The 15,787-nt window shown below is 37.5% G+C and overlaps 5 protein-coding genes and 1 long non-coding RNA gene across 9 annotated transcripts; 5 read left to right on the top strand and 1 right to left on the bottom strand.

The window, feature by feature from the left end:
• The first annotated feature begins 924 nt into the window (after positions 1–924).
• Positions 925–1,436, top strand: LOC9324679. Of its 2 annotated transcripts, none has more exons than XR_002333950.1 (2): positions 925–1,219; positions 1,296–1,436. It is a non-coding gene; the product is annotated as an uncharacterized LOC9324679 (long non-coding RNA). The 2 variants fall into 2 exon arrangements; XR_002333951.1 differs by having other exon boundaries at positions 1,331–1,436.
• Positions 1,437–2,022: 586 nt separating this feature from the next.
• LOC9323202 lies at positions 2,023–3,763 on the top strand. Of its 2 annotated transcripts, none has more exons than XM_002887091.2 (2): positions 2,023–2,205; positions 2,644–3,763. In XM_002887091.2, the coding sequence occupies exons 1-2, from the start codon at positions 2,103–2,105 to the stop codon at positions 3,609–3,611; spliced, it is 1,071 nt and encodes a 356-aa protein (XP_002887137.1). In that variant the 5' UTR covers positions 2,023–2,102; the 3' UTR covers positions 3,612–3,763. The 2 variants fall into 2 exon arrangements, with proteins under 2 accessions (XP_002887137.1, XP_020890354.1); XM_021034695.1 differs by having other exon boundaries at positions 2,031–2,205; positions 2,660–3,763.
• A 92-nt stretch (positions 3,764–3,855) lies between these two features.
• LOC9323203 lies at positions 3,856–4,314 on the top strand. Its single transcript, XM_002887092.2, has one exon. It carries the CDS (start codon positions 4,028–4,030, stop codon positions 4,220–4,222), a length of 195 nt encoding a protein of 64 aa, XP_002887138.1. The 5' UTR covers positions 3,856–4,027; the 3' UTR covers positions 4,223–4,314.
• A 554-nt stretch (positions 4,315–4,868) lies between these two features.
• On the bottom strand, positions 4,869–7,786 carry LOC9323204 (signal recognition particle subunit SRP72). The gene is made up of 6 exons (XM_002888570.2): positions 7,588–7,786; positions 7,368–7,504; positions 6,891–7,243; positions 6,441–6,537; positions 6,075–6,356; positions 4,869–5,985 (listed from the first exon to the last, which is right to left on the bottom strand). The coding sequence occupies exons 1-6, from the start codon at positions 7,721–7,723 to the stop codon at positions 5,032–5,034; spliced, it is 1,959 nt and encodes a 652-aa protein (XP_002888616.1). The 5' UTR covers positions 7,724–7,786; the 3' UTR covers positions 4,869–5,031.
• A 966-nt stretch (positions 7,787–8,752) lies between these two features.
• On the top strand, positions 8,753–13,747 carry LOC9324680 (probable thimet oligopeptidase). The gene is made up of 20 exons (XM_021034914.1): positions 8,753–9,030; positions 9,141–9,265; positions 9,359–9,522; positions 9,620–9,710; positions 10,293–10,472; positions 10,587–10,667; positions 10,851–10,931; positions 11,015–11,107; positions 11,184–11,264; positions 11,347–11,509; positions 11,650–11,770; positions 11,858–11,930; positions 12,072–12,179; positions 12,283–12,380; positions 12,466–12,511; positions 12,638–12,734; positions 12,973–13,046; positions 13,141–13,245; positions 13,318–13,398; positions 13,479–13,747. The coding sequence occupies exons 1-20, from the start codon at positions 8,871–8,873 to the stop codon at positions 13,587–13,589; spliced, it is 2,133 nt and encodes a 710-aa protein (XP_020890573.1). The 5' UTR covers positions 8,753–8,870; the 3' UTR covers positions 13,590–13,747.
• A 61-nt stretch (positions 13,748–13,808) lies between these two features.
• Positions 13,809–15,579, top strand: LOC110230826 (protein HHL1, chloroplastic). 2 transcript variants are annotated; one of them, XM_021034916.1, is made up of 6 exons: positions 13,809–14,220; positions 14,501–14,638; positions 14,733–14,819; positions 14,958–15,005; positions 15,124–15,280; positions 15,358–15,579. In XM_021034916.1, the coding sequence occupies exons 1-5, from the start codon at positions 13,948–13,950 to the stop codon at positions 15,268–15,270; spliced, it is 693 nt and encodes a 230-aa protein (XP_020890575.1). In that variant the 5' UTR covers positions 13,809–13,947; the 3' UTR covers positions 15,271–15,280; positions 15,358–15,579. The 2 variants fall into 2 exon arrangements, with proteins under 2 accessions (XP_020890575.1, XP_020890574.1); XM_021034915.1 differs by having other exon boundaries at positions 15,124–15,266.
• The last annotated feature ends 208 nt before the right edge of the window (positions 15,580–15,787 follow it).

Raw genomic sequence — 15,787 nt, forward strand, 5'->3', positions numbered from 1 at the left:
TTGAATTGGAGTTTAAGACCATCTCCATCTCCATCGGCGTTTCTAGAGTAGAAATTTAATATTAAAATAATAAGTAAAAAGTAAAATGTAAGAGAGAAGAGAAGATGCGTATCTGGATTGAGATACTATGAGAAACGTTTCTCAAACAAAATTGTCACATGTCAATCGATTATTAGTTTAGTTATTAAAAATCAACTAAAATCAATTATATAATTAAAATAATAATTTATTTTTTGAGATACCAACAAGAGTATTACCCGATAGAGATGCTCTAAGAGCACCTCCAATGGGAGGTTCTCTCATTAAATTTGTGGGTTTCTCTAGATTTAAGTACAATTAAAATAAATCAATAATCCTAAATAATTAAAGAACCGTCTCTCTCTAGAGAGATTTGAGAATTAGAGAGAGACGCATACGTGTCAAATTGGGTAACGATTTTTAACAAAAAAAAAAAAGAAAGAAAAAGCCCTTGTTCTGTCTCTCTCCTACGAAATTCTTTCTCGACTCTCTCTCTTTCTCGGCTCCGCCGGTTGCGATGCACTGGAGATTTCATTGATCCGTTGATTGCTCTTCGCGATGGCTCTTATCCTGATTCACCAAGCGTCTCTTCAAATCCCCGATAGCCATGGATCTTCTCCTCACATGATCATCTCATCATCCCTTTCGTCTCCATTAGAGGTCAATCTTTTAAACTCAAAGATTCCACTTTTGTTTTACTCTGTTTTTGCTTATATGTGTCAATGATAAGTGAGAGTCAAAGTGATGATCTTTGTTGTGTTGAGTAATAATAGAGAGATTGAATGAGAAGATAGAGGAAACGTTTGGGTGAGAGTTTGTGCTTTTTATTGAATTCAGCAGTCCATCGATGGAAAAAGTGACGTTTGGTGCTTCTACATTTTATGCATTCTCTTATGGAATATTGGTTCTATATAAGTTAACATATTCATTCGATACTGATATGTCACCTTGTTATGCGCAGTTTGTCTCAATGAAGAGTCATATCCTGTTCTTAGTTCCATACTCTTGTGAACAAGATCTCTGGATACATGCTATCCAAAATCGAGTCAAAGTCTAAGAGACACTGAACCAGATGATGGAATTGATACGGCTTATTATTTTAGGGGTAGATTTGATTGGCCCAGCTATGTACTTTGGTCTCATGGGTGATGGTCAGCCTATTGGTAGCTACGACGACATGTGGGCTGGTTGGTGCATCAAGGTAATTTCTTCTTATTCTGATTCCCTTTTAAGACTCATGATTGAGTGGAACAATTGAAATTTACGGATATGAATAGCATAGCTAAATATGAAGCATATGCTCCGTACTTAGTTGTTTGGGATTGAAGACCACTTGAGCTTGGGAGTGAAGACAAGCTTGGGATGAGCTTAACCCACCAGCAGCCAATGGCAAAGCTTGAGCAGTAATGAGCCAAAAATAAAAAAACCACCACAGTTTTGGTTATTTTTAGCTCAAATTATCTTTAGTATTAAATTTCGGATACATGTATACGACAAAAATTTCGCAACAACCAACAGTACAACTAATCGTTATTCCGGTTTTGTTTTTGTACATTTTTTAAAAATGTTGAAATAATGTATGTTTAATATTTTTATGAATTGCAATAATTATTAAATTTTATGAAATAATATATTTAATATTTTTTTTTTCTAAGAGAACCTCACTAGAGAACCTATTATTGGACTATCAAAAATTAAAAAAAAAAACAAAAGTTCTCATCTCACATTTTCAAAAAAATTATAATAAAAAATTGAAGAGAGTCCTATGGAGAGAACTCCCCATTGGAGATGATCTTTAGAAAAAAATAATATGCATGTTGAAGTCTTTTGTAAAGAAATCAAAGTCCCATAAGAGACCCAACCAAAAAAAAAAAGTCCAATAAGATATTGTGATTGGGCTTCACAAACCAGAGTATGGGCCTTAGCACTTTATAACCACTTTGAAGAACTAAAACGACATCGTTATAAATCAATTAAAAACTCTCAAAAACAGTTTTCTACTTGTCTTCATCTCTTATCGCTTTTAAAACCGGCCTAGAAAGAACAACAACCTGTCTGGTCTTTTCGAATGTGATTTGTGGTTGATGATGATGAGGCTAGTTCAAGTATCGTCTACTGAATCCATTTCTTCTATTTCAGCTTCTTCGGCCCGGAATGGAGGAGTTCTCTACCCGAAGTGTGGTTCTGGTAATATCATCGAACACCTTGTGTGCTTGAATTTTTTGTTCTAATTGCCGATAAATGGATTCTTAAGGAGGGTTGAAGAACCAGTGCCTATGGAGAAATCAAGTTCCCCTTTTGTAGATGAACTCATTCATGGGTTTAACGGGAAAAAAACTGAAACGTTAATCACAGGCTTAACATGCATAATCAGTTCGCTGCTTGTCCCTTATCTGGGTTGAGTCGATTTCATCGGAAATTTTGTTCCTTTTGTATGTGTTGTCTTGTTTCTAAATCTTGTTGATGCTTTTGAAGTTCAAAGATTGTTTTTTTCATCTTATTTTAGGTTTGTTCTGGGTTTCTAGGGTTGTGTCACTGATTTGAAACATTTGTTTTATTGATAAGTAGGCCATAATCTTGAGTATAGGTTTGTTTGCAAGATGATTCCTCTAACCTTTGTAACAGTCTGTGGTTTATGTAGAGTCTTGAAGCCGAATAAAGTTGCTTACAACAGCATGATTCTTTCAGCTATGAGGACTTGCTCAATTTCTGGGTTCCATACTCATCTTCCCAAGTCAAGCGGTTCAGTTTCTTCGAGAAAGAGGTTTTCTTCTACTGCCTTATCAGTCATCACTCAAACCGCTTCACCATTTGCTCATCCCCGTTCTTCAGTAATTGTGTCAAGCCTTCTCTCCCCATCTGATATCCCTCAGAAATCAGAAGAATGGTTTGCTTTACGGAAAGACAAGTTAACCACAAGTACATTCAGTACAGCGCTTGGTTTTTGGAAAGGAACCCGGCGTGCCGAGCTCTGGCATGAAAAGGTATATGACTCAGACTCGCGAGTCGTTGAGGAGTCTGCACGGTTTGCTATGAACTGGGGTGTACAGATGGAATCAGCTGCGATAGAAAGGTACAAACGAATAATGGGTTGTGAGGTCGGGACAATGGGATTTGCTATTCACTCCAACGAGCAGTTTCACTGGCTTGGTGCTTCCCCGGATGGAATTCTTGATTGCTTTGGTATTCTAGAAGTGAAATGTCCATATAACAAAGGGAAAACCGAAACTGTATTACCCTGGAAAAAAGTGCCCTACTATTACATGCCTCAGCTGCAGGGTCAAATGGAGATAATGGACCGGGAATGGGTCAACTTATATTGCTGGACACGAAACGGAAGCACGGTCTTTCGTGTGATGAGAGACCGAAGCTATTGGAGAATCATTCATGATGTATTAAGGGAGTTCTGGTGGGAGAGTGTGATTCCTGCAAGGGAGGCTTTGTTGTTAGGGAAAGAGGGTGAGGAGGTGAAAAAGTATGAGCCAACATCTACACATAAGCGAACCAAGCTTGCCATAGCTAAAAGCATAAATTTGGCTGCGGAATCAAAACTAGTATGCAGAGAAATCGCTGATCATGTCGAGTTCTTTTAGATGAATAGGAGAATGATGATTCATCTTATTAGATCACATTGTTGTACTATGAAACTGCTTAAATGATGCAACACTCTTTAATCAGATTTCTAGACTATCTGGAGATTAGCGGCGCTATCCGCCTGTAATTAATTGGATATGAAATTTTTTCATTGCAAAAAGCCCAAAATAGGTGAAGACAGTTAGACCAAAGACAAAATATTGATTCTTTGTGCCAACCTAGCAGATGACCAAAAACAGAGAGGAATGCCGAAATAGAGGAGTTGGTTACCAAAATACATGAGAAAAACTGATAACTAATAGATTCAAACAAAGGACAATGAACAAGAAGAACTAAATTACAAATAGATAATTTAAGATGTTCCTCTTAAGTTAATGGTTGTTTGATTTTTAAACATCTGCAAGAAAAGAAGAAGATGGATTCGGGGCCGTCGTGGGCTGATCAATGGGATTACAATAACCCTGACCCTCTTCCGAGTTCGGCGAAAGAGGATGAGAGCAAAAAGAAGAACAAGAAGAAGAAGGAAGAAGATGGAAGCAAAAGCAGTCTTGGGAAGACATTACTTGGGTTCAAATGGATGAAAGAGCTCCGCAAGAAATCTGAAAAGTGATAGGTGAAGAGATGTTTTATTACATTTGCATTTGATTCTTGTTATTATTCTTTGTAATTAATCCATTCTTCCGCAAGTTCTCTTCTCCATCTCTCTTTAGTTTTCGGGTATTACTATTAACCCCTGTTCTAAAAATCCCCGCCTAGACCCGATTATTCCCCGCTTAATCGTTAGGCCCACCCTATCCGCCTCGATTAATGACTAATCCCTTAAAGAAATCAGTCACCCGATTACTCTCCGCCTAATCCGATTATTCCCCGCCTAATCCGATTATTCCCCGCCTAATCTTACATACCCCGATTATTTTTAGATTGCTAGTATAAAAAAACTTTTTATTTTTGTTATTCAATCATTTGAATTGGGAGTTTGTAATGTTTTACAATAATTTATGTTCATATTTTAATAAAAATCATAAATATTTGTCTCAAAAATACATTTTTATGTGTTTACTGCAATTTTAAAAATAATATTGGATTAATATGTTTTAAAAATATTAATATAACCTTAAAACTAATCCCCGATTAATCCCCGATTTTAATCCGATTTTCCGATTAATCGCTAGGCCCATGCCGAGCGCCCGACTAGCGCCTAGCGATTTTTCAAACAAGGCTATTAACCAATTTAACGATCATCAAAGCAATGCGAATTCAGGACACGCAAACGAGAAATGAACCAAAATCTTAAATGGGTCAAGACAACTAAAACTTGATCAATCCAAAAAAAAAAAGAACAATGGAAAGTTTGGGGCCAAGTACTCTTTGTTTTTGTTTTCTCAGAACAGATGAAACAATCTTAAAGGGTTGTTTCACTCATCTTCTAGACTTCTTTTTCGAGGCCTTTGAAGAAGGCGCAGCTGCATTGGCTTTAGAACTGGCCGCTTGGTTTGACTTTGAAGTTGAAGGAGCTGCTTCTTGCTTATCCTTCGTCACCGCACCCTGCGAGCCACGGATTTGAGCTGCTCGCTTGTCCTTCCTCTTGGGTCTGTAACTTGACCTTTCCCTTCTGGGAAGCCACCTTTCAGGGTCTGGAGGTGGACCTGGGTTAGCTGGATCGAATCCTTTGGGATACTTTGGCTTTCTCTTCCTCTTCCTCTTCGCCTTCTCTTTCTTCACTTCTTCCTGACTCGATGAAGCAGCAGCGCCTTCAATGGGTTTTGCACCAGAGGTCTTTTCTAGGTTATCCACATCAACAGCCTTCAAACCTGGTAAGGGTTTAAGCTGTTTCTCATAAGTTTCTGCTTTTTCGACATTGACACGAGCAAGTGTAGTCACAAGACCAACCAGAGCATCTGTGCTATTATGGTTTTTCACAATCTCCTCGTATAGCCGTGAAGCCTCCTCTTCTTGACCATGCCTGAGCTTGAAGGCAGCAGCCTCCGGCATCATTACACTAAGCTTATTGCTCTCAGTCATCGAATTCGACCACCATTTAATTGCTGAGTCAAGAACAGCAGCAGCACCATCATTGTCCCCAGCACGCTCTTTGAGGGCGACAATGGTGGCAACAGTTGCAGGCAAATGCTGAATATCAGGTATTTTGGACAGGGACTCTGCTGCTACATGAGGATGACTGGCAGACGCAGCAATTTGTGCCCTGGCCAAGAGAACCAACTTAGACTTTTCCGGAAATTTTTCGGCACACTGTCCCAGAAGTTCTTCAGCTTTGGCAGCCTTGTTTTCTCTCACCAAAACAGCAGCTTGAAGCAATGTAGGAATAACACTCTCAGGAAACATACCCGGCAGTGCAGCAGAAAGTTCTCGTGCCTGAGGTAAAAAAAATTTCTTAACTGGTTAAGCAGTGTATGCAAAGAAGAAACGAAAGAGGAATAACCAAGATGTCAAGTTTTAAGGACCTGATCCATTTTATTTGCATGGAGGAGTAGAAGGACGCGATTGGCATATATAGCCTCCTTATTTTTCTGTGAAAGCTTTGCATCGAGTTCTTGAGAAAGCTGAAAATTTTGGGAGTCTTTTTCTTTCAGCCGATCAAACTTCCTCAAGCCATCAGAAATATCTTTGGAACCTTTCGAGGCAACAAGGTTGTTCACAGCAACAGCAAGTGAAGGTTCATCAGCCAGATTTCGTTTAATGATATCTACATAAGAGCTAGTGGATTCTTGAGTTTGCCCAAGGACCTGACAAAGAAAATAACTGTTATGAGGAACTGGAAGATATCTTGACAAGATGTTAAAGAGAAGATAAGCAGTATAAAAAAGTACCTGTTGAACATATGCTAATTGAACAGAAATTGGGGCCAGCTCAGTCTCGATATACTCATCAGAACAGTCATCTTCAGTGAGGGTTTCCTGACCAATTCTGTTTCATAGCAACAGTATGAGTACATTGTACAAGACTCGGAAAATCAGTAGTCAAATGATCAATATACTTGAAGTGTTGATAAAGATACAGAAAAAAGAAATCATCTATCTATCCCTAAATACTATATTGATGTGATTATCAAAAGCAAGAAAGAATTGAGATCAAACAGTAAAATTCAGTGTTAACAACTATTTTACCAAATCACCGATCCCAAGCTAGACTTAAAACACAAATATAATTGCATTAATGCTAGAGGAGTGTCGAAAGGAATCTCTTAAGAAAGACTAGTGGGAACAACGGCCACATAAATATGCTCAAATTTCTCCGGAAGAAAAAGAGAGATTATATACCTCTTGGCAGTGAGCAAAAGTTGTTCAGCATCGGCATAGTTATTGTTTTCAATCAAAGAGCAAGCAGTATTATAAGCCAAGTCATAAGTACTAGTTGGTTTGATCTTCAAACCCTCCAATGCTTTTGGCACCTGAGAAGCTTTTCCAGCTGTAATCAACGCCGCGACTAAATTGATCTCTAAGGACTCAATCTCCGACTTGCTCAGTTTCTGACACACATCCACACAAGCATCTGCTTTCCCCAAACGGTACAAAATCTGAGACTCCAAAAGCAAAGTATCTGAATCTCTCTCGAGACCTTTTAAACACACCAACGCCTCATCTAACTTGTTTAGACGGTATAAACAATACGCCTAATAAGAGAAACATCCATTAGACCCCAAAAAACTTACAAAATCTTAGCAATTTCCAAAAAAATTACAAAACCTTATCAAATTCAGATCAAATGTAGTTTAGATTGATGCAAAATTACTATACATTTTGAAACCCTAGATCGATTGGAAGCTTCTGGAACGAGCTAATGACGGAGAGAGCACCATCGATCTTATCGTCTTTTATCAGAGCCACAACTTTGCATCGGATCGCATCCTCATCAGTAGGTAAAATCGACAAAACTGTAAACAAAATCACGGATTCAATTTCACCAAATCAATTTCATTCAACAAGAATTGTAGAAGGAGGTAAGAATTTTGAAAACCTTTATCTGCGACCTTGACGGCTTCTTCAAATTCAGATCCCTGGATATGACCATTGAGGGAACTGAAGAGATCTTCGATTGCTAGAGGAGGTTGTGAAGTTGATGTTTTGGATTTTTCTTTCGATTTCGGAGCCATGGCTGCAAAACGGGATCCAAGCTTCGAGAGTTTTGTCTAAGGGTTTGCAATTGCATTGTCTTCAACGGATTGATGAAGATATGCGTTCGATAACTTAATGGGCTTTTTATATGGGCCTTTGAGATCTCATTTGTGCTCATGATCCAATTATCTGAACTTCTTTCTTTGACTTGAAAGTAGAAAAGAGAGAAAACTATTTGAAAACCTTTACTCCATCTCCAATGCCCAACTCTATAATTTCCCCTATTTTAAAGGAACTCTATTTTAGAATAGATTTATAGAGTAATCCATTGTCTCTCTCCTCTATTTTAGATTAAACTCTATTTTAGAGGGATACATTGAAGCAAAATCTCCTCTAAAATATAATTCCTCTAAAATAGAGGAAATTATAGAGTTGGGCATTGGAGATGCTCTTAAGGCTCATGCATCTAAATTAAAAAATTTATTTATCAACAATTAATCTCTATATATATAATTATGTACAATGAAAAATTACAAAAAATATATATAATATTTTTAATTTCATTACTGCATTTGATCGTAATAAAAACATTATGCATTAATAGTAAAATTCAATTTATACTTAATTTAGTTTAAAATATATAAAAATTAGGTAAAAATATAGATTAAAAATAAGGAAACAAATGATGGTAAATTATTAAAGTATAAGAATTGAGTGATAAAATTAATGTAAGCAAAACCGAAAATATACGGAATAACGAATATAATTTACTTTGCAAAATGATATTAGCAATATCATTATCTATAAGAAAATAAGATATATTATACATTTTTTTAAAACGCCTAAAATCGTCTCAGCTCCGATTAAACGTTTTAGACGTAAAACACTGAATCACCGCCTGCTTAACATTTAACGCTTTTTTTAATACTTTTGTTTTTCTCATTCTTTATTACCGGTACAAATATATTGCCATATTTTCACCACTAGAATTTATATATTTTGCATGGTATTCAATTTCTATAGTACCATGGAAACTAATTAAAAAAAAGAGTTAGAATTAAGGAAATAGATTTTTTCCGTCCGTGTCTCGGTCTCACTTTCTGCCTTTGGTCCATCAGCGAGCGAGAGGCTTTTCCCTCCCAGTCTCTCTTTTTTTTCCTTTCTCGAGAAAATAGCAGAGGAAAAATGACGGAAAACGAAGGAAACGACAAGAAAATCGAAGGATCTAATCCTAAGAAGAAGCTCAACGTTGTAACCTTCACCGGAGCGGCGGGTTTGCTCGGACTCGCCGTCAGTTTCGCCATCTTCGCTTTCAAGTCTCACAAGCAAAAATCCAAGAAGAAAGGCACTCACTCTCTCTCTCTCTCGTCTTCCTTTCACTTTCTCTTTCTCTTGGCTTAGTTCCGCAATTTACGAATTCAAATTTCACAATGTTCGCATTCATTGGAAATTTAGGTCTTCCTGGTTGTGATACTGTTTGTGTGAACCTATCTGCGAAGGAGATTCTCGATTTAGCTGATGAAATTATACACAAGTCTACACGAGTTCATGATGCTGTTGCTTTGGTTTCTCTAGATAAGGTATTTGAAAATCACTTGATTAAGTTGAGAAAAGCCACATTGATATGGAAAAATATCTCTGACTTGATTGTATTGTTGTTAATGCTTGTGTAGCTCTCTTATGAGAATGTTGTATTGCCGTTGGCTGAATTGGAAGCTAGACAACTCTCGCTTATACAATGTTGTGTGTTTCCTAAGATGTTATCGCCTCACGATAATGTTCGTAAAGCTAGTGCTGAAGCTGAGCAGAAAATCGACGCTCATATTCTCTCCTGCAGGTGAAATTGGATTCTGATGAGCATGTAATGCTTTTTTTGAATTTCTGATCTCACTTTATATGAGATTGAAGATCATGTCTTTGTGCAAGCGCATCAGAAAACGTGAAGATGTTTACCGGATTATCAAAATTTATGCTGCAAAGGGAGAATCGATTGCTCCTGAAGCTAAATGCTACCTACAGTGTCTGGTAAGGAAAATTTAATCATGTGCTTCTCTTATATATTGCTCTTAAGGTTTTTCACTGTCTCAGACATTACTATATCACATTCCTTCTGCTAATGCAATGTAGTGCCTTAACCATAAACACATTCTAACTACTGAGATTATTTAGTTCATCTATCTTCCTTAGCATAGTTGTTATCATTTCTAATTTCTCCATCACAATTCTAGAATTTGTTGGTCCATGACTTTGTACTATTGATATTTAATTGATTTTCTTTACTTGTGCTATGGAAAGTGATTGACCAGCCTCAAATTGTTTTTAGAACATGGCCACTTGTGAATGAGATCATTACTTCTTTTTTCTACGTATAGAACAAGTCTTTTAAGGTATTCGTATCCTCACGGACTATCAAATAGCACTCTTTAAGAGTTGGACTAGAGAATTTTTGCATTCATGAGCTTCATTTAGTTACTCTAGAAGAAAGCAGTTGGAATAATGAGCTTCCTTTTCATAGCACATTTGCAAGAGTTGCTTGCAGACTTCTGCTCACTTTACTAATCTGTGTGAATTGAACCAAATTATTGATTTCTGTTTTATCAGTGACAGGTTAGAGACTTTGAGGACAATGGTCTGAACCTTACTGCAATAAAAAGAGAGGAAGTTGAGAGACTAACAAATGAAATTGATGAGCTTAGCTTGCGATACATTCGGAATTTAAATGAAGATAGTTCTTGTCTCTTTTTTACTGAGGATGAGCTTGCTGGTTTGCCTCTAGAATTTCTTCAGGTGTTTATTCTTAATTTTATTTGCTTACTCTGTCACATAAGCAAATCGTGATATTGTCTGTTTCGGACATGACTTTTTCTGAACTATTTCTCATTTCTGCATTTTCTCCTGCAGAGTTTGGAAAAAACTCAAAATAAAGAATTTAAGCTCACCTTGGGAAGTCGTAACGTCGCAGCTATTCTAGAGTTGTGTAAGGTAATAATTCACATGGTCCTTTTTGATTGCCTTGCCACAGAAAAGGTTGCAGTTAATTGCCAGTTCTTGATACTGACTTTTTTAATAACCAGGAGTAATTTCAACATCTCTCTTTATGTGTCCAGGCCAACGCATTAAAATTCGTATTTGATCAAGTTTTGGCTCTTGTTTTAAACTTTGCAGATAGCCAAGACAAGGAAGACGGTAGCTATGGCATATGGAAAGAGATGTGGAGATACCAATATTCCGGTGTTACAAAGATTGGTACTTGTGTGTCTATTCTAAACCTTGACAGAAGCCTGCAGCACACTTAAATCAGTTGACATTTTATATTCTCGTATCTGTAGGTTCATTCACGCCATAGATTAGCTCGCGTCCTTGGTTATTCACATTTCGCAGATTATGCTCTTGATCGCAGAATGTCGAAGACATCAATGAGGGTCTGTGAAAGAACCCTTAAGTGATTAGTTTAGCATTCTTCATTACTCGTTTGTACTGACGCCCTTCGTATGCCAGGTGATTAGGTTCCTGGAGGACATCTCTTCCAGTTTAACTGACTTGGCTATTAGAGAGTTTTCCATTTTGAAAGACTTGAAGGTAATATAATGTTGGTATTATGTAATCAACTAATTATAGGTGATGCCTTTCTCACACTTAACGTGCTGGGTTTTAATATCAGAGGAAAGAAGAAGGGGAGATTCCATTTGGCGTAGAAGATCTTTTATATTACATAAAGAGGGTAGAGGAGTTGCAGTTTGATCTTGATTTTGGAGATATCCGGCAATATTTTCCTGTCAGTTTGGTCCTTTCCGGGATATTTAAAATATGTCAGGACCTTTTTGGTGAGTTTATGTCTGTACTCTAAAATCTTTTGGGGTCTTAATAAATTTCTGCTTTGCTTCTGTGGCTTGAGAATATTTACTATCCATTTATTTCATCCTCGTCATAGCTTGCTGGCCACCTTAATGATTTCGGCATGCAGGAATAAAAATTGAGGAGGTTACAGAAGTTGATGTCTGGTATCATGATGTTCGAGCTTTTGCCGTCTTTGACTCCGGATCTGGAAAGCTTTTGGGATATTTCTATCTTGACATGTTTACAAGGTCCATTAGCAACCTTACTTCAATCTCCTATTTACTTTTAAAGCCTCCATTTCATTTTTGAGTTGTGAGAATAATTTTGTTGGACAGGGAAGGAAAATGTAATCACAGCTGTGTGATGGCTCTTCAGAATAACGCACTGTTCTCCAATGGTGCATGTCAGGTGAAAATCCTACATCCATGTCGGACCTTTATGTGGAAATATCATGCAACTCAAAATATAAATCGATAATATGATCTCATGTGGATGTATTTTAACATTTTAGTATTCGTATTTTGGCATTTATTTTGTTTCTGTCTCCAGATTCCTGTGGCGTTGCTTATTGCACAGTTTGCAAAGGATGGTAGTGGTGAATCTGTGCCATTGGGATTCTCTGAGGTGGTTAATCTTTTTCATGAGTTTGGCCATGTGGTAGGTGAATGAAATTGGTTACGTGGAACAGCTGAATAAATTCTGTTGGTATATATCAGGGGATGTTATGAGCTGATATTCCTTGCTAATCATTGGTAAATAGGTCCAACATATCTGCAATCGTGCTTCATTTGCTAGATTCTCGGGCCTACGTGTTGACCCTGACTTTCGGGAGATCCCTTCTCAGTTATTGGAAAACTGGCAAGTAAACTGATATTTCTTTCTTAAAGTCTCTCTGTATTAACACTGAATCCTTATAGACGGAATATAACTCTGGTATCTCTAGGTGTTACGAGAGTTTCACGTTAAAGTTAATATCAGGTTATCGTCAGGTGAGTGCTTCTCACGACTAAATTGTTCTTTTGGTAGACTAGTCATAATTATTTGTTTCAACCTGGGATTTATTCCTGTTGCCCTTCTAGACTGTGACTGCTTTATTTAATCCATTGGACCTGCAGGATATTACCAAGCCACTTGTGGATGAAGTCTGCAAAACACTCAAACGTTGGCGATATTCTTTCTCTGCACTAAAGTCGCTTCAGGAGATATTATACTGTGAGACATCTCTGCACATTTTTTAATTGATTTCTAATGACACTTATACATTTTTCATTTTGACTTTAATATAGTTTATTCACTGAACTATCAGTTCCTCACAATACAAACGGTTTGTTAGTAAGACGAGTAGATTGTGGTTCTTATTATGCTTTAAAGGAAGCAAAAGTTAACTAAGAAGTGTAATAGCGGGTAAAATGTGGTATTGCCTAATGATGCTTGAAATATGGATGATCAGGTCTATTTGATCAAATAATATATTCGGACGATGACGCTGACTTACTGCAGCTAATCAGGAGTCTTCACCCAAAGGTAAAAGCAGAAACTCTCAAAGCAACCTTGTCTATTTACGGAGAATAAATTGTCTTATACTAGTGTCTCTCTCTCTCTGTATATATATATATAGGTAATGATAGGGCTACCAGTGGTGGAAGGAACCAACCCTGCTTCATGTTTCCCACGTGCTGTAATTGGCTCCGAAGCAACATGTTACAGTCGTTTATGGAGTGAGGTATGATTGATTTGCACTTTGGTGGTCCACGCTTTCCATGATTCTTGTCTGAGAATCCGCTTACTTCCACAGGTGTATGCTGCTGATATATTTGCCTCAAAATTTGGGGATGGGCATCCGAATCTGTATGCCGGCTTGCAGTTCAGAGACAAAGTGAGAAAGCATATTCGTTGTTTTTCCTTTATTGTAGTAGTGTGTGAGTATGAAAGGACTAACAACTACTTTCTTCCTAGGTGTTGGCCCCAGGAGGAGGCAAAGAACCAATGGAACTTCTCACCAATTTTCTTGGAAGGGAACCATCAACAGAAGCTTTCATCGATAGCCGGACAAACTTTAGTTTGTAGTATCTTGCACCTAACATTAGGATCTTCCAATGAATCTATTGGCTGCTGAAAATAAACATTTTTGTTGTTGTTAGAGACATCGTTTATTGATGTTTGTTAATGAGTTGAGAGGAGCGATTTTGTTTGAAATTGGAATCATTCATTCTTAACCTTTCTCTACATCTTTACCCATCCCAATCACAAATTACGAAAAAGAAAAGAGTTTCAGATTACGTTTTGGAGTCCGGTTCCGGTTTAAATCGGTTTGGACACGTGGCACGTACAAGTAGATAAGGTACGAATCTACGAAATCATCATCTTCTTCCTCAAACCAAAAAGTGAAAAAAACTCTCGTTTCCAAACAAACTAGTGGTGCGTAATGGAAGTGAGTATGTCTTTGAACGCGTTAACTCGGCTTCCTCTGAAGAACACAGGAAGATTCGAAGAGGTTGGGTTAGTGAGACAATCTCTGTTTAGCTCAAGAACGGCATGCCGAGAGACGGCGGTGCAGCAGCGGCGGATGGTTTTTGTGGTGGAGGCTAAGGGAAAGAAAGGTATGGCGGCGCGTCAGTATCAACGTACACCTCCTCCTATGCCTAAGATTGAAGACGATGGAAACCCAAGATTCGTTATCTTCATTCGTATGGCCAATGTTCGTCTCTTTTCCACTCTTTCTTCATTTAGCTTCGATTAGGATTGAATTTAACGCATAAAAATGTTAGCTTTGCTTTGTTCTGTTTCCAAAGTCTTATACTTTCTTTTAATTTGATATTCCTAGACAAGTGATTAGATCGCAATTGTTTTTTTTTTTTCATCAAAGTTGGGTTTTTTTTTTCAACGTTTAAGTTATTTGTTAATAGCATGAATAAAACGCAAAAAATTGTTTGCTTTATTTTTCTTGTTGTAAAAAGTGTTTCGTGTGACGTGAATAGGTGTATCTTTGGTATCCTCTGAGTATAATAGCTGGTGGTACTACTGCTAAGATCATGGTTGCTGCAAAAGATAACCTTTTGGGGAAGTATATCTACAAAGACACCATTGCAAGAAACATTGCCGCTGTTATTTACAGAGTAAATTACACAAGCTGCTTTTTGTTTGGTCTGATTCCACTTTTTAATATGTATCTCTTTAGATTTGAGTTCTGGTTGTTTTCATCTTTAACAGGATGAGAAAGAGATTCAAAAGACAGCAATTAAGCAGCACCGTGTCTTGCGTACAGCCACAGAGTTTCGATATGGCTACAAACTTGTTGTAATGCTCTTGAAACCCTTTGTCTTCAGTTATTCGGAAGCTCTGATTCATTTTGTATTTGGAGGATAGATTCTGTGAGGCCGTAGGAAAAGTTTTGTGGTTTCTTTTTCACTTATTATTGCTGCATTATGCATTCAGGAAAACGGAAACATGAGAGCTGCACTTAGTACCTCAGATGTTATCGAGGTGAGCTATACTTGTCATACTTTGAGATCAGCTCTCAAACTCCCTACAGTGACACCAAAAGGGTGCTGTTATAGATGTTTTCTCTGAAACGTTTGTGTTTTGTCCTGAACAATCGCAGCTCCCTACCCAGGACCAGCTTAAAACAGTGTTCGACAAAGTTAAAGACTATTTTGGGGATGCAAAAGAGTCATTTGGAAAGCTAACATCGCTGAATCCTGGGACTGACCAAAAAACTGAAGAAACCCCCGATGAGAAAGCCAAGTAAGTATAAACAGGTACCGAATGTTTCTTCTTTTCATTTTCAGTAGAATTTTGGTGTCTTTCACCAAAATGATATACAATCGTTTTACAGGGCCTGAGGCTGAACAATTGTCACTTGGTTGGTTGATTTTGATGTCTCAACCGTCTCGGTATGGGCTGCAGAAGGTCACTGGATACAACGAGACTACCGCTATTTTGTGCACATTTTCTCTATACATCTCTCACAGAAACAGCTTCTGTTAAATCTCTTGTAACATATAACTTATTGTGTATTGTAGATTTGTTGAAAGAAAGAGCCGTTGGTTACAACTTACAACTTGCAAGTTCAACTTTCTTAGATCAAACAATAGTAGTCGAAAATTGGAAAACTTCCCACTGTATATTTCGAAGAATCCTTAACTAGAACTGTGGACAAGATATTCAAAAGCTTTAAGGACCATTTGCAGAGATTAAGTAGAACCCATCTGATTGCTCCAGTAGGTAAAAACTCTAGTTTTGCTCAGTATTGGCGACATATGACT

Source organism: Arabidopsis lyrata (assembly GCF_000004255.2).
Source record: "Arabidopsis lyrata subsp. lyrata unplaced genomic scaffold ARALYscaffold_2, whole genome shotgun sequence".
Taxonomy (NCBI): Eukaryota; Viridiplantae; Streptophyta; class Magnoliopsida; order Brassicales; family Brassicaceae; genus Arabidopsis; species Arabidopsis lyrata.

Excerpts from the sequence above, each read along its gene's own strand:
- LOC9323203 (XM_002887092.2), top strand. The coding sequence starts at position 4,028 with ATGGATTCGGGGCCGTCGTGGGCTGATCAATGGGATTACAATAACCCT.
- LOC9324680 (XM_021034914.1), top strand. The coding sequence starts at position 8,871 with ATGACGGAAAACGAAGGAAACGACAAGAAAATCGAAGGATCTAATCCT. Across the intron at positions 12,381-12,465 it reads TCTCAGTTATTGGAAAACTG|GTGTTACGAGAGTTTCACGT; the intron begins GCAAGTAAACTG and ends TGGTATCTCTAG. Across the intron at positions 12,512-12,637 it reads TAATATCAGGTTATCGTCAG|GATATTACCAAGCCACTTGT; the intron begins GTGAGTGCTTCT and ends TTGGACCTGCAG.
- LOC110230826 (XM_021034915.1), top strand. The coding sequence starts at position 13,948 with ATGGAAGTGAGTATGTCTTTGAACGCGTTAACTCGGCTTCCTCTGAAG. Across the intron at positions 14,221-14,500 it reads TCTTCATTCGTATGGCCAAT|GTGTATCTTTGGTATCCTCT; the intron begins GTTCGTCTCTTT and ends TGACGTGAATAG. Across the intron at positions 15,006-15,123 it reads GTACCTCAGATGTTATCGAG|CTCCCTACCCAGGACCAGCT; the intron begins GTGAGCTATACT and ends GAACAATCGCAG.
- LOC9323204 (XM_002888570.2), bottom strand. The coding sequence starts at position 7,723 with ATGGCTCCGAAATCGAAAGAAAAATCCAAAACATCAACTTCACAACCT. Across the intron at positions 7,505-7,587 it reads CGTCAAGGTCGCAGATAAAG|TTTTGTCGATTTTACCTACT; the intron begins GTTTTCAAAATT and ends TTTTGTTTACAG. Across the intron at positions 6,357-6,440 it reads AATTAGCATATGTTCAACAG|GTCCTTGGGCAAACTCAAGA; the intron begins GTACTTTTTTAT and ends TTTCTTTGTCAG.
- LOC9323202 (XM_002887091.2), top strand. The coding sequence starts at position 2,103 with ATGATGATGAGGCTAGTTCAAGTATCGTCTACTGAATCCATTTCTTCT. Across the intron at positions 2,206-2,643 it reads CTACCCGAAGTGTGGTTCTG|TCTGTGGTTTATGTAGAGTC; the intron begins GTAATATCATCG and ends CCTTTGTAACAG.